The sequence below is a fragment of the Gorilla gorilla genome, chromosome 6 (assembly GCF_029281585.2).
Source record: "Gorilla gorilla gorilla isolate KB3781 chromosome 6, NHGRI_mGorGor1-v2.1_pri, whole genome shotgun sequence".
Taxonomy (NCBI): domain Eukaryota; kingdom Metazoa; phylum Chordata; class Mammalia; order Primates; family Hominidae; genus Gorilla; species Gorilla gorilla.
The window spans coordinates 58,433,812-58,451,217 of record NC_073230.2 but is presented as its reverse complement, the minus strand read 5'-3'; the positions used below and the strand labels follow the sequence as shown (position 1 = coordinate 58,451,217).

Sequence of the window (17,406 nt, the reverse complement as noted above, 5' to 3'; positions counted from 1 at the left end):
AGGCATTTTTGCCTTTTCCATTTCTTGAAATTATTTTTGGAATATTATCTTGAAAAGTAGTGTTCCCATTTAACTTAGGCCATTGTAATCATATGCAGTTTATAGATAGTGATGTGATTGTTTATAATCATGCAAGGTCATTTGAAAATGCATATCTTTAAATCATGGAGAAAATTAAAACTGGAGGGAAGATCTTTGAACAGATGTTGTGCAGTCGACTTCCAACTGAAACACTGGTGCCTGGAGCATTTGTGCCAGGGGCACTCAGCTGCATCCGGAGGCTGCACAGCTCTGGATCTCTGAGAAAGGGGTCACCTGCCATGTTGTGTTCACTGACCTGCTGTGAGTGACGAAAAGGGAGTTGATGTTTTGTTTGTCTTGGGACCCACCTCTGGGGATGGTAGGCGCCCTCTGGAGTCACCAGCGTCAGAAAAGCACACTTCTTTCAGGATACACAGTCAGTTTCACAGCCCACCGGTTATCCCGAGTTCCTGGGCCCCCCTTTGCCAGGGCACCAAGCCCTCACCTGTCCACCTGGATCTGACCACCAGGGACACGTCCCCCTGTGTGTTTACACTGCCATGTGCAACTTTCCCATGATCTTTCCAGGGGAGGCGCAGGGAGACAGGAAAGTATTGTCCACAAGGATGGGCGCCTGCGTGGGTTTGGCCACCCCCTTTGGGGCTGGTGGCTGCCCCAGGCATCCTCTTTGGCTCTCCTCAGGGTTCTTTGGAGACAAAATGCCCTTTACTTTGGAAACAGACATATCCTCCTCATTTAGGTAGCTATCACCTCCCATTTTTATTTCTCCTTATTTTGCCTGATAAAAATTTTTAGTTCTGTAAATCAACCATCAACAGGTTATTAGATTGTTGGTTTTGGTTTTGGGTTTTTGTTTTTGTTTTTTCCTGTAACTACAGAAAGACATTTTTCTCTGAATAAACATTTCAACAGAAGTCATTGATTTGTTTTCCTTCTGGAAAATCCATTTTCGATGAATGAACCTCTTTTTGGAAAGCAAACCTAACAGTTTTTGTTGCATGTTCTTGGTTTCTCTCTTTTTCTATCATGGGGAGACATGAGGGCCATGTATTGGTTCACATGTTGCTATGCTAGCAGCATTCCCTCCCAGACAGGGACAAATGGGAACTGCTCCACACTTGCTGGTGGTGCCAAGTCTGAGCTTTCTGGCAGCCACGGGGAGAAAATTCCTTTCCTTCACAAACTCTGGCTTTAAATGTGTTTTTACCAAGGAATCCTTTCCTTGTAATGTCAAAACCGGGGCCGAGCACGAATCAGCTCCAGAATTTGCTTCTGCATGCCGGTCGGGGCCCATCTGAGATGAGTGCCCATGGCAACAGTTGTTCGTTGTAGACGGAAAGTCTTTTCTGCATTCTGAGATCACTTTGACTCAGAAATGCTTTTGCCTTTAACTTCATTCCTTCCTTCCGAGATGAAACTTTCCTCAAGATTCCAGTCTGGCTGCAGGAGAGGAGGGTAGGGTTTTAGGATAACAGAACTACCCTGGTGTCAGTTCCATAGCATGTTGATCTGTACCATTTTGGCATCAGTTCACACTTTGACCCTGCTGTACATTTGTTCATCTTGTTTATTCCGTGATTTAATAAGGTTAGTTTCCCATGGCCACCATCCTCCCATGACAGTTTCTGAGGAGGTGCCTGGCAAGGGACGTAACTGCCATGAAAGGGAGCAGTGCGGCCTCTCTGGGCACACGCTGTTGTAGAGTATGCTGAGTTCTTCCCGCTCCACTTGGAACCACTGTGTTCACACAGTGAGGGAAGCGACTTTTCCCTTTCTGGGGGACAGTGCTGCTATGTAAGATGCTGTGAAGGAGGCGTGTGCGTACGTGCATGTGTGTGTGTGTACGTGTCCACAGCGGGTGCTGGAGGATAGAGTGTGTTTTCTTCCCTGCCTTCACGTGTAATTCAGTTGACAAGAACTATTCCATGATGTGCGTGTGGGCTTCAGTGTGAAAGATGAGTATGTACGTACAGTCTTGCTGTGCATCACGGCCCCTCCCACAGTACACAGCACCATCTTTTCTGGCAACCAAGTTTGATGTCATCAAAAAGCTTCCATCTCCTTCCATCTCTGCGCCTTCTTGGTCATCCCCCTCCTCCACCTCTTTCAAGTTCTTTCTCCTTTGTCTTTGAATATTTTCTCACTTGTTATAGTCTTTTCTTTACAAGAGTTGAAATTTCTCAATTTAAGGGCAAAATCATTTGCTAAGAGTCTTATGGGCTCATTCCTTAACATCTGGTTGATGCCAAATTCAAAAGAAGTATATAAAAATAAGTATTGACCTGAATTCTTCATGCTGTATATCTTAAGACCTCTTATGCATTTGGTAATGCATTAAAGAGAGATTTAAATTTAGTTTCCTTCTTGACCTCATCTTTATTCATAATGTTTAAAGAAGAATAGAAAGTTGAACAAATCTTCCATTTGGTTGTAAAGCTACCATGAATTTCCCACCTGTTGCGTCTCACACGTGATGCTTTGCCCCTGCAGAGAGGTGCTTGGAAGACCATGAGCTGGTGGTCCAGGTGGAGAGTACCATGGCCAGTGAGAGTAAATTTCTATTCAGGAAGAATTACGCAAAATACGAGTTCTTTAAAAATCCCATGGTGAGTCTTACCTCTTCAGGTTTGGGGTTTGGGACTCTTGAAATCTTGAAGTTTATACTTGGGTTTCATAGTATCAGATTAGAAAGTGACTGAGAGGCATGGTGTAGCATATGGGTTTGAGAATCAGAGTTGTAGTTTAATGAAGCAGTCCTTGCTTGAAACCCAGTCTCGTGCTTCACTAAATGTGCGTGGGACTGGCTGAAGGTAGAGGTCTCCTTCTTCACATAGACACAGTGTAAAGGGGGTTAGTTTCTGAGACAGGAGCTGGGAGAGGCTTGGTGTTTTCTGTTATTTTGAAAGTTCTCAGTTAAACTGATCAAACACTTAGCAGAAGAAAAACTCATTCTCTGCAAATAGCAAATATATTTTGTGATCACACGTGGAAGAATGACTAGAGAAATCAGTGCGATTGGTTGGTGTCTTGAGCTGGTCACCTTGATCTCTCTTTTCTTTCTTTGGGAGAGGCACTTGTCCTGTGAGGGGCCAGGATAGGGAGGGCACCTCCTAGCTCCTGGGGCACTCGCTGTCATCCTGAGTCATGGGGCAGAGCTGCATCAACTGGGGAGAAGACCCAGGGCCATTTCTGACTCTGATAATTTAGCTGCTTTTTTATTCCAAAGTAAGAAATTTGAAGACTGTTTTTGGGGAATGCAGCAGAACAGGCTTTTCTCGTGACTGGGCTTACCTTTTAGTTTCAGGAATTCTTTATCTCACGCTGTGCACTTGTGCCACTGGGCTGGGATGCTGGCATCGCTCTTTGCCATGGAGCATGCTGTGAGACATGAATCCCTTAGTAAACATAGTTGGTATTCCACACTAGTACCCAGCATTTCAGGAAACGAAATACAACCTTTTGAAGGAGGTGTTTCTTCTGTGTGATAGGAGAATAACAAGGACTGCCATTTTAAATACAGGTGTATGTAATTATACTGGTAGGAATAGTTTTAAAATTGACGTATCTATATGACATACCTTCCCTCACTTTGAAGCTAACCTTTTACGTATTTGTTTTTTCCCGTTTTCTTAGAATTTCTTCCCAGAACAGATGGTTACTTGGTGCCAGCAGTCAAATGGCAGTCAAACCCAGCTTTTGCAGGTACTGGGCCACAATAGACCTCTGCTGAAATAGACTTTCTGAATAGATATCCTCTTGGAACTGAATGGCAGCATTGTAAAAAACCTGAAGAGACTGCATCTTTCACCATTTATAACCTTGGCTCTTAAGGGTGGGGAGGGTTTAGAGTAACCAGAAATTAAAAGTTTCCTTGGAAAATCTGTGTGTAGCTGGGTTCCTTCTAAGCCAAACAGGCACTTACACACAGGATGCCCTTGCTCTGACTTAGAAGAGTCCAGTGATGCCACTGCTGAGTGTGGGCCAGGGGGTGCATGGAGAAACCCCAGTCTCAGGGCTCCCCAGCTCCTTTCTGAGCAGGGTTCCCAGGTCAGGCCACCGCCTAGCTGCTTGGAAATCTCTGCAGAAGCACAGAGTCTATAGTAAAAGATGATCAGGTTACCACAACAGACTTTTAAAAGTAACTTGCCATATATTACAAATAAAGAAACCTGCTTTAATTGTCCTGATTCATAAAGTCTGTTCTAAGAAAACCTGGTCTCTCCCCATCTCCTCTTCCAGTGGAGGGAGCCACCAGGGCCTCTGTGCCCAGCTCTCACACACACTCCTCCGGGGAAGCTGGGAGTGGGGAATGGGAATGTTACAGCTACACCCTAAAAATGTGCCTGTGTACATGTTAAAAGTGAGAGAATAAACCATTTCCTAAGGCCACCAACAAGATCCAGGTGACATTACATGTAAGAGAAACTACTAAAATGTAGTTCCTATAGAATTCTCCTCATAAGCCCTTTTTCTACGTTGTTATCACCAAATTTGTTTCAGCATCTAAAAGATAGGAGTTTCAGAGCTCTGTTCTGGTGGTGTCTTCAGAAGCCCTTCTGACCATAGCATGTCTGTTCTGGTGAGAGGTGTCAGCACTAAGTTACCACCTATACACAGTGAACAGTGAAATGGCAGATTCTGTTTTAATTGCCTTGACTTTGAGAGGATCCATGTGCTTTGTGAAGATGTGCAGTGATCTCTTGAGACTCAAGAGGGACTGACCCAGGTGCACCAGGGCTCCGTCCGACGTGCCTTTCCCACCTGGGGGAAAAGAGCTTTGTCCCCTCCCAGTCTAGTAGCAGGACCTGCCACCGTCACCTCCGCAACTTCGCTCCGTGACCTGGCCCTTGGCCTGTCTTCCCTTTGATGAAAAGCGTAGTTTCTTGTTTTGTTTTGTTTTGTTTTGTTTTGATAAAGCCTTTATTCTTAAGGCTGCCTGTGGGAAGAGTTAGCTGGAACAGGGGGACATCACCAGGATGTCCTGCACCTGGGTGCATCACTTGTGGACACATGACACCTTTTATGTGACCCTTGACTGGAGGGGTGCCTGGGTAAAAGTGGCCACTACATACTCACTCTCAGTCTCCAGTGTCCCAATCACTTGGTCATGGCACTTGCTCTTGCCCTCAGTCTGATATCAGACTGTATCCTTCAGTGCACTATCTTATAGGGAAATTCATGACTCGTGTTATCACCAGTGTTAGAAAGGTCCATTTGCTTGCGTATGTTTAAATACGAATTATGTTCTATGCAACACCAATTGAGATGGGATTTTAAGACTTTGGAAAGGAGAACGCTCTCATTTTGATCCAAAAAGGAGTCTTTTAATAATTCAGAAAATGTCAGCTATGCTAATAACATGTCTGCTTTAATTATTTTAGATTAGCATTATGTGATTTTTAAAATTTGTTCTTCAACAGAATTTTCTGAACTCCAGTAGTTGTCCTGAAATTCAAGGGTTTTTGCATGTGAAAGAGCTGGGAAAGAAATCATGGAAAAAGCTGTATGTGTGTTTGCGGAGATCTGGCCTTTATTGCTCCACCAAGGGAACTTCAAAGGTGAGCTTTAAAACCTACCACCACCAGCCCTAATTCTGCCACAGTCACTCCCCCCAGGTCCTCAGAGTGAACCTGGGCTTCATTTTTAAATGCACCTTAGACTCCTCCAAGCTCAGGACAACTTCTTAATAAGCTAATTGTGCAACAGCTGAACTTGGAGTCACAGGTTTCCTGGTCTCGCTCAGAAACTAGGTAATAAGTAATACAGGCCTAAGAACCCCACCTGCCCAGCCCCACCCCCACTGTGGGTTGGGAGCAGACCCCCTTGGCTGCCCCATCACTTCAGAGACTGGCCTAGTTCTCATAAGTTGGGATTTAAGCTAGCTGTAAAGATGTTTGATAGACTATTGCCACCCTAATGCCACTGTAACTTTATGTATCATAGATATTTCATGAAATAAACTGCAGGCTTGCATGTATCCCCAGTGAGAAGAAGGTGGGAGATGGAAAACAGCTGCAGGCCCTCAAAAGAGAGCTTAGGCTGGAGGCTCCTTTGCTCCTATGTACACTCTTGTCTGCTCTCTTCTTGTGCTGTCCACATATACCCTGTGGCAGGAGCCTTGTCCACCCAATACCTGGCTGAGCACTTGCCATCTGAGGGCTGCGGTCTCTTTTGCTCTGGCCAGCAGAGGGGAAAGGGAGCTGGCGGGACCCCGGCACAGGTGTTGAGCATCAGGCTGGCTCTGGGAAGTCAGCAGCTGCCGACGCCTGGGCCAGAGAGAAGGGGCGTCTGCAGAGAGGGGCTTTGAACTGACACAGGGCATGGTAGCTTCCTGACCTCCCAGCTCTGCTGTGTGGCCCACTCACTGTCCTCGTGTGTGCTGAAGTCGGGAGGGTATTTCGTAGAGCAGGAAACAGAGCTGGGCTGGAGAGTTGAGGAGGAGAAGGGTGGGACAAGCAAGCTACCAGTGGGAAAACCCAAAGTACAGTTGGACTCTGGACTCACAACAAACCAAAGGCAGATAGGCCCTGTGCTCTTAACTCTGACCTTTGGGTTATAGATTTTCTCCTGCTTTTTATCTTGAATATCCGGTCATGGGGCTTTGATTTGGCAGAAGTATCAAATATGTTCCAACAGCCTTGTGTGTCTGAGAACTAGGGAAGTGGGTATTTTGGGTGAGACTGGATGAATTTGGTTTTAGTTTAGCACTTATTACACCTCGCATAATAATCATATGTAATATGTATAGTGTCATCGGGGAAAGTGCTTGTAAGTGTGCAGAGACTGCCCTCTGTCTACCAGAGGTGAACACATTTGCTCTTTGCTGTGCTTGAGACTTTAACCTGGCCAGTGTTGTCACAGGAACCCAGACACCTGCAGCTGCTGGCCGACCTGGAGGACAGCAACATCTTCTCCCTGATCGCCGGCAGGAAGCAGTACAACGCCCCTACAGACCACGGGCTCTGCATAAAGGTACCCACGAGCTGTCCACAGACGGCGCGCATGCTCAGCAGCCCACAGGAGACTGACTTCTTCTCTTACCCAGCACTTGATTGTTGCTTCTATTGTCTTCAACAGAAACATACTTTCACACTGGATTTATCCATTCCTGTAAAAACATTTATTGTACACTTGCTGCTATCAGTCCTTGAGTAGCTCAGAAGCTCAAGGACAAGCAGACAGGGATGGATAATGTGGCTAGTGGGCTCAGTGTTTTAGGGAGGGTGGCTTTTGGCGTCAAAGGGTGGGCTGTGGCTGTAGCCCAGCACTAGTAGCTGGAAGGGGAGGCAGGGCAAGGGAGGGGACCCCCAGCCTGTCACCTGGGTTGCCTGCATGGTACTGAGTGAGCTGATGGCTTCTGTGTGGGCCTCTGGCTGTGGGGATAGTCAGACAGGAATAGACACAATGCTGCCCACCCTCTGCATGCATGTGTGTGCTGGCATGCACACACACGCGTGCACACACGTCTACATGCACATACCCACACGTGCATACGTACATGTATAGACATACACCTTTGTGCATACACACAGGTATAGACATACACCTTTGTGCATACACATGCATTATACACACATGTACATAGACACACATACACATGTGCACACACCTATAGGCAGAGCCCACTCCTTTTCCCCTGATGAGGTTGTGGTGGTATTAATAATCATAATGGTAGATGATATTTACTGAATGCTTACTGTGCATGATATGTTCCACTGACAGTTTTACATCCATTATCTTAATCTTCACAGCCACTTGTGGGATAGGAAGTTGGCCACATTGCCCACATCCAGTAGCCAGTGAATAGTTGTGCTTGGAGTTTGCCCTGTAGGCTGACTTATGAGCCATAGCCCAAGCCACATCCCGAGAACACACAACACGGGGAGCCCCTCCTTAGGGGAAAATTTCTTTCCAAAATATCACCTCATACCTTGCTCAGGGAATACTCTTTCGGTTGTAAGTAATAGGCGTCTAATTCACACCAGCTAGAGGCCCAAGGCAGCCTCAGGCAGGGCTGGAGGTATGAGCAGCAGCTGGCACTCTCCCTTCCCACCAGCCCACACCAGCCATGCTTGCCTGTCTCTGCAAATGCAGTCTCTGCTTCTCTCATAGCACCAGCCGAGCGCAGGGTAGTCACACCTGTCCCTCAACCCCTCTAGATTCTTGGGAGGGAGAGCTGGGGTGTGTCCAGCATTGTTTCTTGAGTCTGAGGTCGGGGGTTCTTCTGGAGATGCAGGTCAGTTTATCCCTGCAACAATTCTCCTCCCTCACCAAAGGGCCCTGCCTCTGGAGGGGCACCTGTCTTCTCCCCATGGTGCCTACTTCCCCTTCTGTCTCATTCTCCAGAGCCAATATCAGTCTCCCTCTCTGGACCTTCTACTTGGGGTCTGATCTTGGGGCTGCTCAGACATCAGAATCCCTGAGCTCCTCAGGGGTTGCCCCTCTTGGCTAAGCCCTGCAGCAGCCCCTGCTCTCAGTGGCCTGGGGGCAACTTTAAGATCTCTCCTCCTGTAAGTCAGAAGGCAGGTTCTCCTCCCATAGAATCCAGTCCCTCGACAGTTAGATGCCTCTTCCTCTTTGCCCTGTTGTGCTTACCACATTACGTTGTCCTGTGCTAGTTTGTTTTTCTGTCTCCTCTGAAGTTCCCGAAGGATGGCTTATTATTCAGCTAAGTGGTACACAACCTGGGGCCAGTCCATGGTAGGCACTTAATAAAGGCTTGTCAGGAAGGTGGATGAATGAACGCTTAACACACAGGTGTGTGTGTATCTGCTGTGCTTCTTGCTAGGGGGATCTCCAGCTGGTTGTCTCTGGTTTGTGTCAGATGCAGCCCTGCCTTGCCAGAAGCTGTTTCTGACTCCCTTTGTAACACTAACAGGACTTTCTTTTACCTCCTGTAGCCAAACAAAGTCAGGAATGAAACTAAAGAGCTGAGGTTGCTCTGTGCAGAGGACGAGCAAACCAGGACGTGCTGGATGACAGCATTCAGACTCCTCAAGGTATGTGACATCTTGCAGTTTGTGTTGAGTGCACATCTCTTCGTGGAAAATTGGCCTCTGGACTTGATGTCTATTCTGGCAGGAAAATGCTCGTAACTTTTCCGCTGTTCTGTCACAATATTTTATTTATCAAATGTAGTTAAGCATCTTTCTAAACAAGATCTCAGGAGCTTTTAACAGAGGGCCTAATATTAAACAGGGTAGAGCTAGGTTTTCTGGACTCAGTACTACTGACATTTTGGGTAGAATAATTCTTTGTCGGGGGTCTGGGGGACATCCAAGCATTGCTGGCCACTTAGCTGTGTGGCATACCTGGTCTCTGCCTGCTAGATGCCAGTCGCACGCCCGGCCAGTTGAGACAACCAAAAATGTCTCTAAATGTTGCCAAATGTGCCCTGAAGCCAGAGGATGGGGAATTGCCCCTGGTTGAGACCACTAGATTAGAAGAACAGAATTTGAAAAATCAGGACCAGGGAGAAAGGAAATAGTACATGAGGTGTTAATTATTTTCACGACTGAACCAACTCTCAGGTTCCCAAAAAGCCAGGGCCATGAAGTAAACATGATGAATTATACAGTTCACTGAAGCTCCTCAGTGGAGACAGTACCTCCTGACTGTAAGTTCTAAAGGAAATTTATCACGTGGTACTGCATATAGAGTAATGCCGTTGACAGCAATTTCATGCCAATTGCCAGAGTGATTTCATACGGCTGTTTACTGTAATCACTTTGGATTTCCCACAGCGTTTCTGTGCACATATACCATATCCCACATGTCTGGAATTAAGTCTACAGAGTCCTTGTGAGTTGTAAGTTAGCTGGCCCAGGTGAGCTTGGCTAAAGTCCAGGGGTCTCCATAGGAGATGTTGGTTTAGTCAACTGGAGCCAATGGATACAATGGTCTAGGGATTTCTTTACAAAAACTCCCAGCCTTCATTGAACTGTAGTGGCCTTTGAGCTGGTCCAGAGACTCAAGGTGAAGTCAATTAAGGAGATGGAGGAACCGAAGGAAGCATAGCTCAAAACTTTCCTGGAGGTGCTGCAGATCCAATTCTGAATGTAGTCCTGTTGTCCTGTCCACTTGGCAGGTAGCATTTTGCACCCAGTAATCCACAGATTCCAGAGACATTAAGGATACATCCTAGTGCCATTTTTATAGGATGCTGGGGCCCAAACCAAAAGTTCCACAGATTGGCTTCCTGTATCTCTCTCCCAGAACCTTATTTTATGTTTTCACTGATTAAAAGAAGAATTATGGAAATCAAAACTTTACAAATTCATAATGGAAGAGGAAATGTCCATGTTAATACATCATAGATCATAGACCACTCCTGTGTAAGCCGGTTTTCAGTGTAAGGGTCATCAGTGGGAACCGGTCACATAGGTGACATAATATCCATTGAGGGCAGTATTCTGCATGGACCTCCAGAAAGAATGAGATTGCTCTTTGTGTCCTGTTGTGGAAAAATTACTAACAATTAAAAAGCAAAGTACAGAACAGTATATAGAGAGAAGGCTACATTTGTGTGAAGGGAACAGGAAAAATTGGAGTATTTGTATTTGATGGTATGCTCATGAACATTGTGTGAGCTGCAGGAGAGAAGAAAGAGGTTGCTTAGTAGGGAGAGGAGATGGGAGAGGCAGCTGTGCAGATAGGGGCAGCAGCCAGGGGTGATCTTTTGAAGCTGTCTGTATATGGTTGAAATTTTAATCTGCAAATGAATAATCTGTTTTGGAAAAGGCAAAAAAAAAAAAAGGAAATGAAAAAGGAAAGTGGTAGTATACTCCAAGAAGCTAGGAATTCTATTACTTTGGGTAATATATAATAAATCCAAGTATCAGGTTCTTAACCACTGTTTCTTGGGTGTCTCTCCTTTGTTGCGCTAACGTAACGAGCCACAGGAAAGGATGTGGGCAGAGTGACTAACGCAAAACGAACTGACTTTATTGTTGTCAGTGTTAACAATGATGTGTTACATAATATTAAGATTTTTTTGAGCATTTGCTATGGGCCAGGCATTCTTTATCACTTTACTGTTTGTGACAGCTCAGTGACATGCATATTATCATCCTCATTTTGTGGATGACAAAACTGAGGCCCAAGCTGTAGCTGCCGCGATGTGGCAGAGCAGAGTCAGAGCCCCCTGACATTCTGGCCCCAGAACCCCTTTCCTCACTACCATGCTTTGCTGCCCTCCCTAGAGCCACCTGGAAGCTGCCGTGAGTTCTGAATGCATTCCTCTTGTCCCAGCCACTTTGCAGGGAAGCATTTTGCATCCAGTGATACACAGATTCTAGAGTCATTAAGGATACGTCTTAGGTACTATTCTTATAGGAGGCTGGGGAGCCAGACCTGACAGGAAGGTGGCAGTGATGGCCTCGGGGCCGGTCTCAAGTGGAGTGCGAGTGATGTGTTTCTGCCCCAAATAGCCATAGGATTGTAATGCAATCGAAACGCCATTTGAGTGTTGTCGGCACTGATTCATTGCCCACTATACAGAAATGATAACCGGGATAGAGTTAGGGACAGTGGGGAGGTAACTCGTTATGACTCCAGGGTCTCCATGTTGACATTCATTCTAAAACAAGGCATCCCGTGTGTGCGCTCTGCCTTCCTCCAGAGGAGGACACGGGATGCCGGATCCCCTTTTAGAGGATAAGAGGGTCTGAGGGCTGAAGTTGACAGGGCCCTTTTACCATCTGCTGCAAACAGCATCTTCATATCAACCATGGAAAGGCAGAGCTGGGTTGTTATTTTGAATTAACCTAGGACCTTCTTACATCTTTACCTACACAGATACACTTTCTTGAAGAAAATGAATAAATCTTATAACTTGGGTCTACATAGGAGAAAGCTGGCGTGGCTTTACTTAGCTTTTCAGAAAGATGCTCTTAGTAGCGCCAGCAGATAATCTTTTGTCTCATTTCTTCCTGTTACATTGTTTGTTAGGTAATTTCTTGGAAGCTATAGGAGCTGTGTGAATAGTATTAAAACTTTGCAACAATTATTTATTGCCATCTTTCCTCCTCCCTCTGTCTTCTAGAAGTCTGTTAATCTACTGTAGAAACTCATCCCCAAGAGGGAGGTCTTGCCTCATCCACGCAAGAGTCCCTAGTACTGATTGCTTTGGTTTTACATGACCTGACGTTGAAAAGGCAATGAACACAGCATTAAAACTTTGCAACAATTATTTATTACCATTTAATCTTTCCTGTCTACACACACCCATATATGTAAATATATACATGCAAACATGTGAATAAAATAAAATGTGTATGTTATTAGGTACCCAAAATTGAGAATATTTGTATCTTCCTGGTATGTCAATTCTAAGACATTATAAAATATGCCTTATTAGCAATGCTCCTTGCCCCAGAGTCTAATCTGGCACATATTAATTTATTTAATGGTTTTTACCTCAGTTTTGCTTCATTACACAGTTTTTCTTGGACCATCTGTTTTCTACCTTTCTGGGTCCTTATGTTTAAGGAATATCTCTTATAATCACAATGTAACTATTTTACTTTGATAATCTTTATCTTTTAACCAAAATATTTACTGTGATTTAATTGTATTATTTAGTGTGATAATCATATTTGTATTTGAACCTGCCATTTGCAGTTTTTTCCAGGTTGTCCCACCTCTCTTGTATTCCTTTTCTCTTAATTTTTTAGATTTATTAAGTATATTTATGTTTTTCCCTCTATTAACCCAATACTTACATGTACATTTACTATTTTCTCCTGGTTACCCTAGATATCACACCTTTTTTTTTTTTTTTTTTTTTTTTTTTTTGAGTCAGGGTCTCACCCTGCCTCCCAGGCTGGAGTACAGTGGCATGAGCTCATCTCACTGTAGCCTCAACCTCCCGGGCTCAAACCATCTTCCCACCTCAGCCTCCTGAGTAGCTGGGACTACAGGCATGCACTTCCATGCCCAGCTAATTTTTGTATTTTTTATAGAGACGGGGTTTTGCCATGTTGCCTAGGCTGGTCACAAACTCCTGGGCTCAAGCAATCTGCCTGCCTTGGCCTCCCAAAGTACTGGGATTACAGGCGTGAGCCACCGCGCCCAGCCTAACATGCCCCTTGAACTTATTAAAATCTTTTATAATGTAGTACATTTACTGACTGCTTTCAGGCAGGCATGAGGACCTTTCACTCCATTTGCTCCATTGTCCCTTTTGAAGGATTCTTGTCATATATATAAAACCTCTTAAGACATAATGTTGTTGTTATTGTTTTATATACTCGATTTTAATTTTAATCACCTACATCTTTGCACTTTAATCTTTCCTAAATTTGCATTCTTCTCTCTGGGGCTAGGAGACCTCAACTTAGCGGTTCTTTTCATGTGGGCCTGAGAAATTTTCTCACTTTTTGTTTCACTTTCATTCTTGAAGGAACGTTTCACTGGTTATAGGATGCAAGGTTAGCGGTTATTCTCTTCTGCATCTTCCCACTGCATTGTCTTCTGAATCTTATAATTTATGTAAAAACATTAGTTGTCTGTCTTCCCATTGCTTCTGTGAAAATAATGCATGTTTTCCTCTGGTTGTTTTTGACATTTTCTTTGTGTCTGTTTCTCAGCAATTTTTCCATGATATATGCTCGGAGCGGGCTTATTTATCCTACACCCTGAATCTGTAGCTTGACGTCTTTTGGTCAACTTTGGAAAGTTTTTGGCATTACCTCATCAAATATTTCTCCTGACCTGTTCTCGCTCTTCTCTTGCTGGAGTGCAGTCGTTCCTGTATTAGACCTTTGCATCATGTTCTAGATATTTTTATCTTAGAAATGGGTATGTGCCACGAGACCTAGAGCCAGAACTGAGCTTAGATCCCATGAAAGAAGAGCTGTCCCACTTGATGACTTCACTTCCTGTTTCTGACTCTTTCTTCTTCTCCACGTGGTTGGAATGTGTGCTTTGGGTGTGTAGGTTGGGATGCTGGATGTGTATGAGACTTTGCAGGGCCCTGAGTCCTCATTGCCAGGATCAGAAAGTGCAGACTACTGAGCCAATTAGGTGGCAAGCCTCAGCTAGGGAGGGCACTGGGTCTGGAACAGGCCGTGTACGTTCAAAGTCGTGACTGCAGGCAGCTTGCCTCATTCCTCTGTGCTTCAGTTCTGTGCTCTGTAACATGGGGATAATTATAGTATACAGCTCATAAAATGGAGAGGATTAAATGAAATAACAACATAAAGCACTTAGACACATAGTGTCTTAGACACATTGAGCCCATAGTGGCACTCAATAAGATTACTTGCTCTTGATGTTATTATTATTATGTTTGTCACTGTTCCGCTTATTCCAAAACCAGTCAGCTCTTCCCTCCTGAGGGGCAACAGTAGCAGCAGCACTGAGGCGTGCACCATATTGAATGTGAAGTTGAATGATTTGAACTGTGCAGGTCCACTTAGAGATTTTTTTATATATATAAATCTATTATATAAAGTTAAAATTTATCAAAACTGAATGCACACAAACACAGACTGTATATGGCACCATTTGTAGTCAAGAGATGTAAACAAACAAAGATGCGGATTACCTCAGAACTGCATAAAATTAACTATAGTCCCTGCTGTATTACTCTCATAATTTTGTAGCCACCTCCTGTTGCTAGTACAGTGAACTCAGATGTTGCAAATATCCATTTAGAAACCCACCTTGTGTTGCTAATTATCTCCCCATGAGCGGGTCCTCTCTCCAATAAATTGCATGTTGTAGTAAAAAAATGGGCTCATGTTTCTGGAGTATTTTTCGTTGTGTGTAGTGCAATACAGGAACTTTAAGGAACACCATGGGACCCATATGAAATGCCACTAGTGAAGCTGGAAGTGCACCCAAGAACAGAGAAAAGTCATGACATGACAAGAAAAACTTAAATTGCTTGATACATACTAGAGATTGAATGGTTGCCCTCCACACCACACAGATAATTCATTGTGTCAACATGTAGACTTACAGAATCGAATGCAGTACAGTCCCATAATTGTATTGTCTCTTATGATTTTCTTAATAACATTTTTTTCTCTAGCTTACTTCCTTATAAAAATATGGTATAGAATACATATACAAAATATATGTTAATTAACTGTTTATGTTATCATTAAGGCTTCTGGTCAACAGTAGGCTACTAGTAGGTAAGTTTTGGGGGAGTCAAAAGCTATACTCGGATTTTTTATTTCAAGGGGCGTCATTGCTCCTAATCCCTGTGTTGATCAGGGTCAGCAGCACTCAGGCTCCTGGAGGCTGGTACCGGGCATCACCCCCTGTTCCGCACTCAACATTGCCCTTTCCTGCTGTGGCGTTTGTCACATGCCGGGCCTCGGGGCTCCCGGGCCCGTGACTAACTGTGGCTTCTCCTCTCCAGTATGGAATGCTCCTTTACCAGAACTACCGAATCCCTCAGCAGAGGAAGGCCTTGCTGTCCCCGTTCTCGACACCAGTGGTAAGTAAAGCCAGGAGCTTCAGAAGTCTAGTGCCTTTTCAGCTTCTGCATCACATGTGTTAAGGACGCCTCATTTCACACAGGGTGGGCAAGAGAAGCTCTGGAGAGTGTGTGCGCATTTTAGGGAAGCCAGTATGTCCCACGATGACGTGGGTTTTGTAGTCTCAACAGTGCAACGGCAGGGAGTGAATTCCTCTGCCGTTCTTCTCCCGTCCCTGCATCTCCCCTCAGGGTTGTGTAAGTAGGTGGCTCTCTTTAAGTGCTCAAAAATGGCAGCAACAACTTCTGGCCTTGTGGGGTACTGCCTTTCCTGCCTTTCGCTTTTGTTCCATAAACCTTGGGACCCATGGGAGCTGTTGACTATTAACGCTGCATTCATTCCCTGGTGAGAATTTAGAGATTGTCATTGTTCCTCTTGTGTTCTGGGCACTCTGTTCTCAAAGGAGCAGAAGCACTTCATCTTCTCAAAATACAGTCCTGAGGGTCCTTCAGCATCTGCCCCTTTGAGATGCCAAATGGTGCCACAGAAAGGGTCCACGAGTTTTCCTGATCCCACATACCCGAGGGAATGACTCACTGGGGAGGCCTAGGCTCACCCTGGCTGTTGATTTCTTTGATGTGTTGGAGTGCAGGTCAGGAGCCTGTGAAGGACCACCACATGGTCCAAATGCTGCGGGTGCCGGGGGCCTCACCAGCAGCCTTTTTAATACTCAGGGAGGACTAGAATGTGTTTTGTTCTTAAGAAAAACTGAAGGGGCCACTGAATTTTCAGCCTGAACCGGTGAATTTCCCACCTGAAACTTGGGGAGTTCAGAGGTAGAAAGCAGGCATTCCCTGCTCCCCTTTCCTGACTGTCTTGATGATAGTTTCATGCTAAGACTCCACTCTGCCTTATTTCCCTGCATTTTAAGAACTGCGGCCTTTCCTTTTCAGCGCAGTGTCTCCGAGAACTCCCTCGTGGCAATGGATTTTTCTGGGCAAACAGGACGCGTGATAGAGAATCCGGCGGAGGCCCAGAGCGCAGCCCTGGAGGAGGGCCACGCCTGGAGGGTAAGGCCCCGGCCCTGGCCAGCCTGGAGGGGCACCCTCGAGGTGGTAGCCCCACCACGTGGTCTCCCAGAGGAACAGCTCTATGCGGGTTGGCAAGAGGGGTGCCATGTTGGGTGGGGAGGCCTCTGAGTTCTCAGCTGCAGGAAGCAGTTGGCCCTTCTAGGCCCCTTCCACGTTCCCAGCACCCAGCCTTTCCCCGCTGTCCCCTGTCCCCTGGGCTTTCATGGAAGGGACAGGAGAGGAACAGAGTTCTCTGCCCTCCGTGGCTCCTATGCAGAACTGTTCTGCTGATGAACTGGCAGTGGCTGTCTGTGGAGTGCACAGAGCCCGGGCCTGAGTGGGGCCAGCAGGTGCTCACATCAAGGTCTGCTACTAACAGCCTGGAGGCCTTGGGCCACTCCCTCACCCCTGAGGCTTAGGTTCTTAATCTCCAGGTGGGAAGACTGTCACTCAGCTTCTAAGTCCTGAGACTTAAAGGCCATGTGCAAAGCAGGAGCCTGGACTCTGGCATTTTCTGTGCTTCAGCCTCAGGGGATGGGAAAAAGAAGGAAGTCCCAAGCACGGGGAGTCCAGTGCCCAGTGTTTTGAGAACTGCGTGAGTTTAATAGAAAGGCTTGTATGTTTCTCCTGAGATTTACCAGGATGTTCATGGCGTTTTCATCGTATGTCTTCAGTGTGAGAAATAAGCATGTCTACTTCGATACTGGGGCTACTAGAGATATTTCAGGGTGTTCTTAACAACTGGGAACCCTGAGCTCTTTGTTCTCAGGGGTCAATGGGGTCTTCAGATGGGGCAAGGTCCCTTGTGAGCCCAGTCAGGCACCCCACCCAGTGGCCTGCCATGAGCTTGGACATATTGGGTG

At 45.6% G+C, this 17,406-nt stretch overlaps 1 protein-coding gene across 32 annotated transcripts in view; it reads left to right on the top strand.

The window, feature by feature from the left end:
- Positions 1 to 17,406, top strand: part of GRB10 (growth factor receptor bound protein 10) — a 209,591-nt gene that overhangs the window by 177,812 nt on the left and 14,373 nt on the right. For all 32 annotated transcript variants that reach the window (XM_031012929.3, XM_055347082.2, XM_063708555.1 and 29 more), the window contains 7 exons: positions 2,533 to 2,648; positions 3,676 to 3,744; positions 5,463 to 5,600; positions 6,904 to 7,014; positions 8,943 to 9,041; positions 15,416 to 15,493; positions 16,427 to 16,543. In XM_031012929.3, coding sequence (XP_030868789.1) covers positions 2,533 to 2,648; positions 3,676 to 3,744; positions 5,463 to 5,600; positions 6,904 to 7,014; positions 8,943 to 9,041; positions 15,416 to 15,493; positions 16,427 to 16,543 — 728 coding nt within the window. The remainder of the gene's footprint in view (positions 1 to 2,532; positions 2,649 to 3,675; positions 3,745 to 5,462; positions 5,601 to 6,903; positions 7,015 to 8,942; positions 9,042 to 15,415; positions 15,494 to 16,426; positions 16,544 to 17,406) is intronic.